At 39.6% G+C, this 16,988-nt stretch overlaps 1 protein-coding gene across 1 annotated transcript in view; it reads left to right on the top strand.

The window, feature by feature from the left end:
• tnmd (tenomodulin) overlaps positions 1–16,988 on the top strand; it is a 47,634-nt gene that overhangs the window by 11,386 nt on the left and 19,260 nt on the right. Inside the window, exon 3 of the mRNA XM_034138671.1 lies at positions 15,085–15,225. Within this exon, the coding sequence (XP_033994562.1) occupies positions 15,085–15,225 (141 nt within the window). The remainder of the gene's footprint in view (positions 1–15,084; positions 15,226–16,988) is intronic.

Below are 16,988 nucleotides of genomic sequence, written 5' to 3'. Positions count from 1 at the left end.
TGGTTATTAATTATTCATGGACTCTAATAGTTGCAAAAACCACTCTAATCTCTAATTAAATAGTCAATGAGTGTGAGTTTCGAACACTTGTGTTAATGGAATTGACATTAGCTAATAATTCTATGTTGATAGAAAGAGAGGAAAAAGGCTGTTCATTAATTTTATTCTAAGAGAAAAAATCATATTGGCTACTGCTTTCATTTTCTACCCCCGGACCAGTGGCAAAAATACTGCAAAGAATTCATTTGCTATTTCAAAGTGCTCAATTTGCAAGTCTTTCATTAGTGGCTGACCATGATGGACCATAGGTTTCATTATAACTACAAAAACTGAAAAACCAAGTCACATAATGACACTCTTCCTTTTCTAATAGCATGAGACAATGTGAGGCTGTAACGACAGACCCAGAGCATTGGGAGCATAATGTGTTGTGTTCTCCCATTGGGCCTTCAAAGTATTTTTCAGTGTTATTAAAAAGAAGGGCAGAGCAGCACTGACATGCAACCCACACAGGGGCCATGGCAACAGACCAAGAGCTTCTCATCAGTACCAATAGACCCAGTGTTATAGCCCAGTGTCTCTGCATAGGGCTATCACTCCCTCCTTTATTGTGTCTTCAAGGCAGAGGCATGGTGTAAACAATGTTTGAACAATTATGAGCCTGTACGTCTCCCAGAAGCTCTGTAAGGGATTGTTCCAACGGTCTACCTTGTTACAGGCATCGCAGGCTTGTGTTATATGTGTTCAGGCGCAGATGAAGTAGTGCTGTGGATATCAGCTTTGTTATGATAAAAGAAGAGGCGATGGCGCTCTTGTTGTAGTGATTTTGACTTTGATCCTCCCGACTAAACCGTAGATGTCTGCAGAAGCTGCCGTTATTGGTGTTCGCAGCAGACACAGTATCTTGGCATTTTTGCAGTAAGCTGAATGGAGAGCGGCTTTTATTGCTTTCCACGCACAATTTTTTAATGCATAAGTTGGCACGCAGATAAATGCACTACAGGCACTGCTGATAAATAACAAGGCGACTATCTATTGTCATCTCTTGGTGTATTGCCAGTGAATTTAAATGTGTCACATCCCCAATATTGAGTGAACCTGAACAAATGGAAAACATTTTTGCCCTTCTGAACCACAAGAAGTTCTCCCATCATTGACTTTTAACATAATGCTACTTGGACTTTAAGTTTCTTTCTTTAGTCACTTGAAAGACTTTCCAGTTGCTGTTAATGCCGTTCATCTGGCCAAAAGTATTGCCTTGCGTCTAAATTATCCAAATTGCAGCCTTACAGCTCTCACAAGCTGTTTCTTAAATGCCACTTAGCTGCTGGATCCCAGAGTGTGCTCTTGTTGATTTATTAGGAGGTGGCGTGGCTGGAAACCAGCAGAGCGACAAGGAGACGTTTCCACGATAGAGGTCGTTCACCTTGTGACTGTCTGCCCCACACTTCAGAAGCCCGCAGTCTCTGCTCGCAGCCTTTGGCCGTCTGAAGTCTGTTTCAGATTGTGAAACAAAAATAAGCCACAGGATTCATTCAGCACTCCTGACAAGCAGCAGATTGTTCCTCAGCTCTGCAGAGCGGTTACCAGGCAGGCAAGGCACAAAGGGAGGCTGCAGCACGGAGCCATACAATGACAGGAGGAAGAAAGAAATGGCACAACAGAGTCGAAGCTCAGGCCTTTGTGTCATTTAACTTCAATTCATTTTTTTACTACTGGTTGATGATACTGTGGAAGTTGTATCTATTTCATGTTGGCTTACGGCATTAAAAGGGATGTTACATCATTTGTCATGTCCTAAGAAAGGTGGTTTAACACCATCCTTAAAGGCCTTGTCAAGTCTCTCTGTTCTCCGTACTGTTGGCAGGTGAAGATAAAAAATATATTTACTTGGAGGCCCCTTTTTTCTCTGAGTTTTAGAGGTAAAGAGAAAAAAGCAGCTATTTCCTCTTTCTAGTTTGTCTGGGGTTTAGCTGAAACGTGTTAAGCAGAAGTTAGACAGATCTTTGACAGGGAACAAAATGTTGAAAGAAGATCAAACTTTGGTAAATTTATCTCGGCAACATTTCATTTTATGCTCAGGCTAATGTCACATTTGCATGCGCACACAAGAATCTGAAGAATTCAGAACAAGAAAAACCTCGTGGTATATTTATAAGATTGTGTGTTATGGATTTTGTCCTGAAAATAAAGATAAAAAGGTAAGAATGTACTTTTTAAGCAAAAAGTCTGGGGAAATGTCATATTCCCCAAGCTGTTGTATAAAGAATATACAGCCCTTTGTTATTTTCACTTTGATTTTTATTAAGATCATAGAAACAAACAACAATGTGTCCCAGTCCCTGAGTTTGTCTCACAATAGTGTGTTGACCAAAAGTACTAAACAGCTCCCAAAGTTCCCCCTGCACCGTCCCTCCTGAACGCAGCTCTATTATGGGCACAATAGCACGTATCAAGGTGATTTATTGCCAGAGAAAGCTCAAGTTGTTTAAAATGACTGGTGTGATTAGTCATATGTGCTTCAGAGCTGAAAAAGGGTGCACAGTGCTCCTGTAAATTAACAGCAGCTGCAGACTGTAGTCGACCACAGCAAGGTGGTCAAACGTGGTAAGCGGCAGAGTCGCCGGGGGACAAGGAGAGAAAGTGGGTCATTACATCCCTTTCAGGTATGAGTAGGTTGACAGAAGAGAAAGGGTAGGCTACGTTGAAGATTCATAGGCTCTGTGATGAATGGATTTCAGCAAGGAAAATAAAACAGGAGAAGTATGATAGTCTGTGAGTTCTGCCAAAATTCCACTTGAGTTACTGCACAAATATGCTCCATATATTCCCAGCAGCCCTCAGATATATCCACGCTCCATTATTCCTGACAGAAAGGTGCTCCTGGAAGAACCTTTTTATTTGGTAACTGTTTTTCTCTTTTTAAAGAAGTATTATTTCCTCTCCTCTCCACTTTTCAAGCCAATAAAGAGATCCACAGAAACAATTACATAACGGTTGCTGTCTTCACATTGAATCAACAGAGGAAAGCCAAGAAAATTATTTTATATTATTCATTTGAGGCTTTTTACAGAAAACAGATGGCAGTCAAATTAAAAGACTGATCCCCTTCTGATGTCTCTGTGTTACGTGTTGGAGCTAGTGCTAGGAGGTGATTAGCTTAGCATAAAGACTCAAAGCAGCGGCAACAGCTAGCCTGGCTCTCTGCACAATTAGGCAAATAAATCTCATATAGTATCTGATTGATTTGATCCTGACACAGACATAAATGTTAAGAAAATGTGTTGTGATTTATGCAGTTGCTGTAGCTTTTCTAGATGGCTTAGAACAGTTTATCCAGGCAAGCGGATCCAGTTTGTTTTGTTCCCCAGAGACTATTAGTACCTCTAGCTGTATAGTTTAGAGAATATTAAAGATTCAGGACAAAACTGACACAAAAGAGAGACTCAGAGAAAAAAAGTCACAATAACAAATCTGCATTCAACATCAGCACCACGGACAGTGCTTATATGATTCATCAACACAGCACAGCTTTCATAGATTTCTATTTTGAAAATCTTACTCAGGTATAGGATCAATTAATCATTCAGACTACAATAGACTAAGCAACTAAAAACCACTCTGCCGATCTCTGCTGCTAGGGGATAACAGATATAAGGATATAAAGAGAAGCTTTTTGGTAATTTCCTAACAAACTCCCGCATTAAATCGCTTCAGAAATTATCCATAACCCGCCTTACAACTCAGATTTGATACTTTTACAGTAAATAAACTAGATATAACATGTTTTCTTGTGAGGTAAAGGAGTTGATAGTGGTTAAAGAAATAGACTAGGTTAGCTGTTTCCTGCTCCTTTCAGTCTCTATGCTAAGCTAAGCTAACAACCCAGTCTCACGGCATTTCGTGTTATAGTCACGAAATGTATTTAATCTATTGATTCGTGTTCAACAACACGATCTTCGCATTTTTTTCGTGTCACATAGAACGATTTTAAATGCAATGTATTTCTATTGGTAGTATGTTTCGTGCCTGCACCACGTCTTTTTGTCCGGTCGGGTCTTGGAATACCAGAAGCTGTGTGGTTCATAAAAACATGTTCTTACTCAATATCTTACCCTAACCCTATCCCTTTTATTTTAAATTGTATAATGTCGGAGTTTTTTTGCCGTCCGCGAGGAAAAGAAATGGGGCTCAGAGCCTCAGAATACTGAAATCTGTATTTTTTGTCATCTTTTTTTCCTTCTAACTTCTAAAACATTGCTTTTAAAATCGTTCTGTGTGGCACGAAAAAAATGGCGAAATCGTGTTGGTGAACACGAATCAATAGATTAATTTCGTGACTATAACACGAAATGCCGTGAAACTGTGTTGAAGCTAACAGTCTCCTAGCTAAAATATTATAAGAAGATTGATGCTCATATTTGTTGTCATATTTGAGGATCAATCCTCTTGTTCATCCGTTATCAAGGAAGCAACAAATGGCGCGTTTCCACTACAGCGCGGAGCACGGTTTAAGAGGGCTGTGACGTCAGCGGCCCGTCTTTGGTTGCGTTTCCACTTGGCCTAGTACCGGCCGGCGGGTCCTAATTCACAGTTTTTCTGGCCTCAGAAAATCGTGGGTCTAGGGCCAGAGACAACGAGGCTGAGTCGGGCTGAGTATGCTAAACCAGAGAGAGAATCGCTGGCAAGGGGGCTACAACTACAACAAGATGGACATATTTGACAGTGATTTAATTGTAATACACGTTTCAAAATGATGCCGAAGTAACAACATACTGATACCGGTTAGTAAAAACCATGAATTAATGCTTTGTCAAGTCTGCAGACAGACGGCAGGCGAAAAACCTTTTAAAATGCGTGTTTTCTAAATGGAGATTGGCTAAGCTAACGCAATATATGCTCCGACCGTCCACACTCACAACAACGGCCTATACAGACATAAATAAAGCAGCGACTGTATTCACCATGACACAGGCAGTCTGTGGTTTGTACTTGTTTAACTTTTGTCTAGTTTCTGAACAGATATGAGGAGCTGTGAGCTCTGAGTGCTAACAGCTAACGGCTGTGTTGTTTTTCTGGGGTTCTCATTGAAGATGACGTCACGGCTCCACCTACACTGCGTTACTATAGATACTACCCCAGTTCCTAAACTGTAATGGAAATGCGCCATAAAGTGAGCCAGTCCTAACGAGGCCTAGCCATACCGAGCGAGGCCGTGTAGTGGAAATGCGCCAAAAGTGAGAGCCTTTTCTCAAACTGTTTTGCTGTTCCTTTCAAATCTTTAAAAAACGGAATTTCTATATATCTTGCGGTACTAGACGTCTGCGCTACCCGACACCTATCTGATACCAATCTGATTAAGGGCAGAGACTCAAACCCATTACTGTGTGAAGCTCAAGCATTTCCACCTCCACTATCCCCACATAAACAGCTTTTTTCGTGGTGGTTGTCGATAAACTTAGAGTAATATAGTTTTCCAGTCTGCTGCACATTAAAGGAAAAAACCCACTCTCGGATACTCTTACATTGTTAAGCATCATCAGTTAGTGACGTGTATTGCACTTCAGGAGTGTTAGATGTGATGAAATGTCATAATTCACTCTTTCGTAAATGCACTCTTTAAACCTATGGCTGCAATTGTGTGGTAATTGAACAACAGTGCAAACTGGTAGACGTAGAAAGAAGCTTTTGCTCTTTGCTCCGGAGAAACTGTCTCAAAATGTGACTCTTACCACTGATGCTTCAGTGTTTAAACTGCACTGCTGCTCTGTGAGAAATATCTGAGAGCGGCATCTTAACATCTATACTGTGTTTGGGAATTATCTGCTAAAAGGAGAAAAATATACTGTATTACTACACTATTTAAAATTGGCTCAGAAGGGAGGTATATTGCTGCTAGCTGTTTGTTTGAGCAGTGTTAATGTGATTTAGGAGGACAGCTCCATTAAGCTTTTGCAATTTGACACATTCTAGCTTATTCTTTGCAAGGCTAATGACCTTAGCATTTTCCTTAACCGGCCTTTGGCATTGGCAGCTGTAAAACATTTTAACATCAAATTGATGCTTAAAGTAATTGCTTGGGTGAATTCCCAAAAGCACTTTAACCCTTCACGGCAATCTAGTTTTTGATTTCCATTTAATGCTCCATACTCCACATACCCACATAATGATTTCTGTGTAACCTCCAAAACATTTAAGATACCACAGAAATGCAAGAGTGAAGCTCAGATGCAACAACATGATTCAATTCATCAAAATACAGTTTCATTATGTTTCATGCCATGTGGAGGGAGCAGGCTTCAGTGGACTTTTGTGCTTTTGAGTTTGTCGGAGCTATTGAAAGAACTTCCTGCCGATAAGAAGAGGGCAACGTTTCTTAATTGCTTGCATGCAGTTACTTACCTCCGCATATAACAAAACCACAGAAAAAAACTGGTGCTAATTACAATGCAGAACGGTTTGAGTGCCTTACAGACGTGTATATTTAGCGCAAAGGTCTGACTAGTCCTCTCATTACGGACGGGGCCCAGGCATACAGCTTCCAAACTAAAGTTAAAACTGCATGTTTTGCTTTTATATTTAGAAGATTCCTCTGCCAAGAAAGCCTGGTGTGGTTATTGATCTGCATGGAAGCATATTTTAAGTGAGTAAAAATTGAAATTAACAGAGAATAACATTTAATTTAACACTTGTCTTTTCTGTGACATTCGGGGGTTTCACTAAACTAACTGGTGTGAAACTGTCAGCAACCATGACTGACAGTTTCACACAAGTTCTCTAAAGTAAAATAATCGAGCTGTAATAAAGAGGTAAGGGCGTTTATTAAGCCTCTTGTTGCCAACAGGCATTTTTATGCCCATAGAACTTTCAGACATTCACCGTCGATATAAACGGTTATGTCCTATTCAGCATAACGTTAAAAAAACACAAGAATCAGGTCTACAATTGGAAAGAGCTATTGTGCGATTGACTGCATCATTACCAGATCAATAGGAATTCAAAGCTATCTTTATATAACCTGCTGAAAGCTAAAGAAAAGAGAAATATATGTGGGGGTTTTTTCAGTGAAGGAAGCGATATATCCTAGGGATTTAAACATGTCATACAGAGGTGGTCGGGGTCAAGGTAGAAGAACAGTCACAGTGTAATAAAAATGTCTTACTTTAGAGCTGCAGGGTAAACAATAAACAACAGAGAGCAAGCGGAAAGATGGTAAAGTTAATTATGTTTTAGTCGGAAGGAAAATGTATGAGAAGGGAAACGGCAAATGTCTAGCACACTTTGTAATGTTTCAATAAACATTGTGGAAAATCGTTCTGCTTTTGTGCAAGTAAAATTGCATTTTGGTTGTTTATGTAAACATTTTCAGGCTTCAATGATTGTTATTGTACATTCAGTACACATGTATTCAAAAACACAAATTGACAAGTAGTGTCATCATATACTGTAAATGGGTGCCGTACAGCCACATACTGTATTTCCAATATTTGCAACATGTTGCATGGTGTTTCTGTTTGCTGTCAGGTTGTTCAGTGAGATTGATTTTGTGCGCTGGCAGAGGCTCATTTTACCCTGTACCAACTAAGTTGATGACGAATTAGTGACTGACCAGTATTTTCCAAATTGAATTTTCTGAGCTGGCGCCTGTCCAGAACCAGCTGCCTGTATTCAGCAGCCTTCGCCAAACAGCAGCCTGCATGTGTTTGGCAACCGGAGAGCATTCCCACTTCATTTATCCAAATTCTCCAGGCCTTGGTAGTTGACAGGCTTGGTAATCAGTGTCCATAAACATAGTCCCTGTGGTCTCGAGACACCACACTATCAAATCCCCCACTCTATCTCTTCCTCTCAGATTCTCTATACAAAAAATCTGTTAAAAAATCACCTTGCCAGGGAAACACATCCACAAATATGCATACCATACAGTGTCTGACAGGGAATATTGAGAACATGTGTTGAAATGTGTGAAGGCCATCTGCACTGCTGCTCCTGGGTGGGAAATCTATACCAGCTGTAATTATTCCCCTTGTGGATCCTCATTTTCGAGTAATATCTCCATAGGAACCTGCTCCTACTCTCGCCTCTGCCTAATGTATAACGTTTCCAACAATTCCCCACACAGGTTTGTTTTCATTAACAGTAACTTTCTTGTGCTTCTGGCGAAACTTCATAATGTGTGTGTGTAATTGTCATTATCCTAGAAGAGGATTAATTGTCCCGGCAGAAGCTGTGTTCACTTTTATTTATAAAGGTTACACCTCTGCAGTGGCAATATGAAAAGTGTCTAACAAAGATGTTCCATTTTACCTCTGAGAAAAACGGAAAAAAAGAATAAAAAAACAACCATGCCAACTAGAGTGCAACCGGAGTATTTGGGAGTCATTAGTTGTTGTCATGTGACGGCGCATGTGAATATACTTGTGCTCAGAAAAATGCATGCTGGTTGAGGACAATGAGAGACAAGGGAAACACAGAAGACAGCTTCCTCTGCAACACTGGTGCGAAAGCTGATTCTCAATGCCTTGCTGATTTGAGTTTGAGCACTCCAATGATTTATTTTAAACCTGCATGGGACACAAACCTCATTAAAAAAAAAGTGCGTTGTATTCTCATTTTTGGGGCGATTCACAAAAAAGACACTTTACACTGTAGCTGGAATTCAATTGAAAATATTTGATGATAATAAAACTTCACAGGTGTAAATCCTGGAGAATAAAGGCTTCACCAGCCTGACATTACAAAAACAACAATGCAACATTGGGTGTGCTACAGCAGAGAGGATCGAGAGACGTCAAACTGTGTGACTCAGCACCCCGACTATCTGCAGTTTCATTGTCAGCGCAACTCTCCTTTAAAAGAACACTTTAGGAAATGTCAGCTTCCTCCGATCAATTTAAATGTTACAGCCGCTCTCGAGCCAGTTGAAGGCACAGTCTGTGATTCACATGTGATCTAACGGGACAACACACCACTAATAATTCAAAAACAAAGGCTCTAATAAGCTATCAGGCAGAATCTCTTGAGAAACGGACTATTAAGCTAAATCTTAAGCACAGGCACACTCGGTCACTGAGTATGCGAGAATTATGTCAATTATATCTATTTTTATTGTCGGAAGAAATTACAGACTCGACTTCACAGTAGAAATGTTGACTTTGAAAAGCTCATTTGCTATAATAATTGTTTAGGTTCAAGTATGTCATAACAGTTTGAAAGTGAGTCACCATGCAGTATAACGCTGAGGAATTTAAAACGGAAGAAGCTAAATGGACTTTAGCCTTCAATCATTGTATTTTTAATCCTTTGCTTTTCCTACTGCAACATGTCAATATGTCTTCTATCTGGACATTAGCAGGTATGTTTTATATATTTTGATTTAAAAAAAAATCAATGGCTCAACAGAATTGACTCAAGTGTAAATAAATCAGCAGTTTTGACTCAACAGTTATTAGTTATAGTTATAATGCTAACCAATGCTAATAGTCTCAGTTTGGAGGCTGGTAGTGGTCAGAGCTTCAGCTAGCAACAATTAACATTCAATCTTCTACAAACAGTGAAGCATGTTGATTTTATAATGAAGGTAACTCTGTGCTTAAGATGGAAAGATAGTGTGTTCAGTAAAATGTTAATGAGGTCACTGATCATTTGTCCTACTTTAAACTAAGACCTTGATCTCCCCCTAATCTTAACCAAGTGCTGTGGTTGCTTTCGGTAAATCTAACAGATTCAATATATATACAGTGAATATTGTACTGAATGCTTTGTCAGTGAACACTTTGTTTACAGTATCAACATTTGGGGAATTGGCAGAAACAACGATTAAATGTTGTTGTCATCGTTTAAACAGTGAACATATTGATTAGGAATTTATGTTTTTTGTATCACAAATCACAAGCAGTATACATTTTAGGATGTATTCATTTTCTTGACATTTTATTTTATGAAATTAACTAAATACGGTATAATATGAGAATTATTTTTAACACGTGTTGTCAAAAGAATTTGAAGCCACACGTCTCTAGGCGTTTTGAAACCAGCGAGGACTTAAAAAAGGACTGAAGCTGAAAGGACACGCTGTTCTAAGCTGCTGCCCACCTCGATCTATCACAGGCCTGCCGATGGCTCCCAGGGGGCCCATGCACTGTGCAGCCCTCGCACCCCCCCCCCCACCACCACCTTCCTCCCTCCCAGCCCTCCGCCTCCCCCCCCCCCATCACCTCCCCCGCCGTGAGTGACAGGCATCCAGTTCCGCCTGACTGGAGCCTCTATCTCCTCACCCTCAAGGACAACTAAGAGGACATATTGTCATCTCTCACATTCCCACGGCCGCCTCCTCAATAGATGCACATATGGACACACTGTCTCTCTCTCTCTCTCCACACACACACACACGCACACACACACACACACACACACACACACACACATTACCAACTGCGACCCACTCACCTGAAACAACATCTACGTGACCTTTGCTTAATGTCCTCGGGTGCCTTGCCAAAACCTGCTCACACAAACAACCCCGGCCGTGCCTGCCGCTTCTCATTGGCTGTGAGTCTGTGTTTGAAAGCATCTAGGTGGAGGTTGTTAGGAACCACTTCAGACAGAAACCTCCAACAGAGGAAATAAACAAGGCATTGTCTGTGCAGATCGCCTCACACTTCTGAGCTTTAATGTTTTCCGAGCTGTGAAGATCTGAATTCTTCATCTCGTACTGTACCACAGTGTGGCGGCGGCGTGTGATGTGAGAAAGGACCGGCTGTTCCAGAGGGATATCGGACAGATTTTCAAATAAATAACAACACTTGGTTTGCAGAAGTGTTTCCGAGCAATCAATGTGTATTCCAGTAAGATTGTTTGCTGTGTAACCTTTAAGTGGTCTGATACATTGTTCAGTTTTGTACAACAACATCCGTGTACATCAATGTATTGTTGTTTCTGCTTTGCTGTCTGATAACCAGCAGTTATGCTGTTATTCCTGAAAAGTGTTTTTGCACTCAGACATAATCTTAGAAGATGCTTTGCTGTTGGGAAAACAAATTGTTGCTTAAAGCTGTAAGACCTTCACATGTTGACAGGAAACTTAAGACATTTTGAGAATATTGAATCCCAAAAGAAATCTTAAAATGGGATTTCAGAGCTGTGGAGTCTTTTGATGAAAAGCCAGAAAAATAACATAAAAGAGTTTCTTCTAAAATATTGATTTTAGAAGATAAGCTAAGTTCCAAATGTAGTACTATTTTATAAAGGAGTTTGTGGAATAGATATCAACTATATCCTATTCACAAATGTTTCACTGCATGTAGTCAAGTCTGTAACAATCACAATTTATGGTATTTTCACATTAAAAATGAAATGAATAACAAGGCCAAATATCCTTATTAATTGACTTCCAGATCACGTCGGCTCTATGGATATTTGTTTGCATTTTCCAGTTCATCAGCCTCCAACTTTACAACTCTAAGCTGATTTGAGAAAACAGAACAGCTGACGCCAGTAACTAGCTGGTGAAACTTATTAGACATCAAGCGGCTAAAGAGTCAGATATTTCATGAGACGTTTGTGGAGAAACGTGAATATTTAATTAACAATCATTAGGTGTTTAAAAAAAATCATGCACATTTCAAATAAATATGTTTCCATATCTGCAACATGCCTAAAATGTTTCCTAAAACCTTTCCCAGCAACTTTATAATGGGCAGTAATGATCATGCTGGGCTTATAGATCGTTGCAATGCAATGCAATTTGCTAGCATATTAGCAGTACATTTCGGAATCTATAATTTAAACAAGTTTTGGCAATGGAAAATAAACAGGTATCAGAAACTGACTTCAAATGATCTAGCTCCATCAAATGTTGTGTTATCATTGGTTATATACATCAAGAACGCAAAATAGAATATATAAAAAATAATGATTTTAGGAAATAAATCCAATCTTTAGCAGGTGCGATGTTTTAAAGCGTAATGACTGGTAAGGCACAACATATGCAGATTATTTATTATGTAGATAAAACTCAAGACCACTACTTCAGTGATTTCCACAGCATGATCCAGTCTGTGAATGGAGTCTGCTTTGTGGTCATAGAAATCAGGAAAGTGCAGCTGTGAACAAAGGACTAAGCTTAACCTCCAATCATATCCATTCAGGTATAATGTGCAACCATATAGGTTTATTACAAACTTAATTGTAAACCATTTTCTTTAAATGGTCAATTCCTTGACGTAAGTGTGTCTAATTGAGCCGATTCATGGACTTTTATTCAGGATCTTCTGGTCAGACTTCATGCATGGTGTGTTTTCAAATACACTCTTGCCCACTGCAGCTTAAATGTCAGAGCGGTTTCAGAGTTTCCACTGTATTGTTATTAAAGTTGCAATATATCGGCCTTGCAAAGTCTTAATACAGAGAGTGTAGCTTCTCCTTTGTGCTGGCCTTTTTATTGGCCTGTTCAGTGTCATTTGGAAAGCTAATTTACTTTCACACTATTATTTTTTAGGTTTAGGCCAAGTGACAGTTTCTGTGAATTGCTATTTAGAGAAGGTACAAGATAAGTACATTTTGTGAAACTAGCCCTATTTAAATCTCCCATTGCGTATTTTTCAAACATAAACTTGGGATGCAAATAATGAGTCAGCACAAAAACAAATTTATAACAATCATCATTATTACAGCGAGGCAAAATGTTGTGTTTGTTTTTAAATCTTCCCCTTATTGCAGCATAAATCACGCCGCAAGCTTCCCAATGTGCTGAAGCTCCTATAAGTATCGCAGGAGGCCAAACACGGGCTATTCATTTCTATTTTCAGAATGCCAATTATGGTGCACAGCAGCAGCTTTGGATATTGAACCAGCTGAAGTCAAACTGTTGTAATACATTATTATCTATTTCAACCTGGTGCAGTGGGGAGATTCTCACCGTTGGATTTTCATCAAAAGTGATAGCCTGCTGAAAATGTAATTCACTGTTTTAGTATAAATCAATAAGTCTCCAGAATCTATTCCCCCATTCCACCTTTATGTTAATATAAAAGAAATGCTCAAATAGAACTTTAATTCACCACACAGACTTTCAGACTGTTTAATAGCCCCAATTTTATCCATAACTGCTCAATTGACACTTACATTTCAAGCCCATCTTAATTTGGCTTCTCCTGACGATTTTAAGTTCTACCTCTCTTTGGAGCCAAGGCTACTCCGACCCGTGTTAATGGAGATTTATAGGCTTGTGCCATTCTAACAGTGGTCTTCTATTAAGAATGATATCCCATTTGACCATTATTACTCTGTTCTCCGACTACAAAGAAGAAAAGTAATTTCTGTATGTGCTGCAGTGTATTCAAAGGTCTTGGATACTGCGTATAAGCAAGAAAAGACAAAAGACGTTAAATACTGAACATGTGGAAGAGTGTAAAGCTAATTATGTGTTAGAGTGTTAGAGTACATTCAGATGTTTCTGATGAGGGATATAAATCCTGATGGACTCCCATCCGAGTGTATTCATTAATCATGCGTCTCATTGGCCAGGCTCTGATTTGCCACTGAGACAGATGAAGATGAACTCAGCAATATATTTCTCATCATAACACAACCCTCACATAAATATTAATAGCATATTTTCAGCTGGTGGGCATGAATCATTTTTCAGACAGGGAATTTTAAGAACCATCCATGCATGTCCGAGAACAGCAAGCAGTCGAGATAAACAACACTTCAAGGCAACATTGGAGAGAAGAAACTGTAAAGGACTCCAAAGGTCTTTCTTTTACTTACTTGAGGCTCCTTCAATCAATACATTATTCTATTTAACTCTACAGCTTGTCAACACAAATATTTTAATTGCACAAGTGACTGATGTGAGTTTCTGAATGCAGCAGTTTGGATGTCAGTTAGATCTTGTATTAGAGCAACAATATTTCCAAGTTACCCTGTCAACACTGGAGTGGCTGTGATATTTCCGATGATGGATGTTGCTTTTATAATTGGCTATTATGGTGGGTTAAAGGAAATATCCTGCCTTCAATACTTCAAAGCTGGTATAATCAATATTTGAGATGACTATTTGTGGTGTTAAGAGGGCTTTCATAGGGACAAACACAAAAATAACAAACCAACTCGGCAGTAACTGCAGCCCTGCAGACCTTTTAGCACCTTCAGCTCAATGTTTTGGTTTTAGAGGACATTATGCTCATTTCAAGGTTGACATTTCTATTGTGTGCCTCTACTGTGAAATGTTTAGATGCTTTAATGTTCAAAAAGCTCTTTATTTTTCTCATACTGCCTGTGCTGCAGCACCTCTTTTCACCCTCTGTCTGAAACCAGAGCCCAGTCTGCTCTGATTGGTTAGCAGGCCGGCTCTGTTGTGATTATTCAACCCTCTAAGAGATGTCCCGCCCCTTAGCCTATCACGTACAATGTGTTGGAGCGCTAGCCAATGGAAAATGCGAATGTTACATAGTGATGTCACTATGATCTGGAGGCGTTTCAGGGAACTTTGGTGTTTAACCCTTTGCAGACCATTGACGTGCACACTAAAGCTTTTTATACTTCCGATAAACTCACACATACAAGTACCAAACAGACGGACTAAAAGGAAATTACTGCAAATTACTGTATTTTTTTCACTTGAATGTGTCTTAAAGTCTTTGTAAATTGATAGTTCATCCAACCATGGAAACGGCTGTTAAAACCAGAGCCATTTAAAATCTACAAACAAGCGTGAATCGCTTAACTGCAACCATGAAGACACAACACAATCACACCCACACATTTGACCTTCATGCCAAATGTCAGCCTTCTAGGCCGAAATGTTTAGCTGCCAAAGGGTGGGAACATTTTTGTGTTTCCACCGACCTAAAAACCCACTGGTCGCAGATACAAATTTGAGATATAGAAAGGCTATCTTTATACTTCTCTGCAGAGTAGGTACATGATGAACAATTGTGACATTTTGAGTGGAAGCCAAAGAAAGTGGCCCTCTTGTTATGCTTTCTCTGACCTTTTACTATTCTTTGGTACAAAACTATGATATATCCAATGACAAATGCTGCCCAGTCACAGAAGGCTTTCTTTGTGTCATTGCAGGTGTACGACCACCAGTTCAAGGCAGTGGTGGATGGCCTGGAGAGAGACGGTGTGATGGAGATTGACCCGGGTCAGCGCATTGAGATCTTCAGAATGGGAAATGGCAGCAAGGAAGTACTTGAGGTGCACGACTTCAAAAATGTAAGTAAAAGGTTTAACAAAGCCGAGAAAGCTGTTGCTCCCTGTTAAAAACCTGATGCTGTAATTGTTTCTTCTCTTGAGCGGAGGAGGGATTATGATGTTCGCATCCTGCCCTTTTCAAAGAGGTGGTTAACATTTATCCTTTTTTTAATCATGTTTTCTTTTTCAATAATATGTTCTGCTCTTCTTTGATGCTTATTGAAAACAGGTGTGACAAACCTTTGAAAAATCTGAAAAACAAAATAATGGAAATGATACTCCACTGTGCGGTGTACACAGGGATCAGAAATACATTATAAAATATGCCTGCTAAATCACTGCTTGTACTCCTAGAGATTATGTGTTTGAGTGCACACAGCAGCACAGGAAAAAAGTGTTTTACAAAAAGACAGTTTTCTTCCTGATCATTTTATACAGTATACTTCTTTGCACTGCAGAGACAAACACATTAAAAGCCCATCTCTATTTGTTTCTCACACCTTTTTGTACTGCACATTTGTCTTCAGAAGACCTCATTACCTTACTTTTCATTCCTAAGTCCTCTCAAGTGTGCAGGAGGTTGCACATGACGCCCCTCTGAAAAGGCAGCGTACTGTTTGACTGGTTAATGAATATCCGCAGTTGCATCATTATTTACTGTGAAATGTTTGGTCACACGGCTGAACTCATCCCAAAGAAACACATACATCGAGTTATTGCTTTTTTAACAATGGTCTTTGTGAATGTAAAATGGTTCTATAGTATGGAAATCCAGCACAGCACTGGAAAACGTTAACATCAGCAATCAATCTCTCCATTCTCTCTTTCGTCCTCCAAGTGTGTGTGTGTGTGTGTGTGTGTGTGTGTGTGTGTGTGTGTGTGTGTGTCCTACTCACCCACACATGGATAAACACATGTGCCTGTTGCTTGTTCCACTTCCTGTTAGTGAAGCACAGTCCCCGCAGAGATTTGTTTGATTCAGTGCTTCACCATGAAAGCCTAAGAAACAAGCGAGTGAGCAGGGTAATTCAAAACCTTAGAGATTTTTGGTTAAAGGGGAAGGAAACCTACACAGAAACAATAGGTTGTACTAACTGGTAGCTTGTGTGCGGATGTTAGAATATAGCAACACAAACCACCTCTAAAACAATCTCCATCAAGCCTGAGGGCTGTGTGAGGAATTGAAAATGAGGGGATTATACCACCAGGACCGAGGACCACACAGGCGAAATCCACTCGCTATTGTTTCAGGCCAATACAAAGTCATTTTAAGGCGGGAGAAATGGAAAAGACATCCTAAGAGAGAATCATGGGGTCATTCTAGTAAAACAATCTCATAATAAATATTCTTGACAAGTGAACAAAAGCACATTCAGGAAAATTGACCTTAAACTCATTCTGCTCAATAAAATGACAAACTACTTTATGTTACAGCACAAACTAATGTAATCATTTTCAATTTGCATGAAGGGAAAGCAATGATGAGATCAGAAAACAGTAGCTACAGATACAGGGGCATTTTGGGTTAAGCTTCAGCTAAGTTTGTGTCATGGTTAGAGAAGAAAATGTGGGTTTGTTTTTTCTATACGTTAAACTAATTCACCATGACATAACTTTCTGGAGCTGTATTTCCCTCAGTTGGTACTCGAAGGGTCTAGTTGCATTATTCAGATGGACGCACAGAATTCAGATTTGGTGTACTAAAGTTCTTAAAGGCCATGACCATACCTCATCTTGATCCGGCCAATTCTTTATTTCAGATACATTATCAATATTTTCAGACT

This window comes from Trematomus bernacchii, unplaced genomic scaffold (genome assembly GCF_902827165.1).
Source record: "Trematomus bernacchii unplaced genomic scaffold, fTreBer1.1, whole genome shotgun sequence".
NCBI classification, from domain to species: Eukaryota; Metazoa; Chordata; class Actinopteri; order Perciformes; family Nototheniidae; genus Trematomus; species Trematomus bernacchii.
The sequence above is the reverse complement of the archived record's forward strand: the minus strand, read 5'-3'. Positions and strand labels throughout refer to the sequence as shown.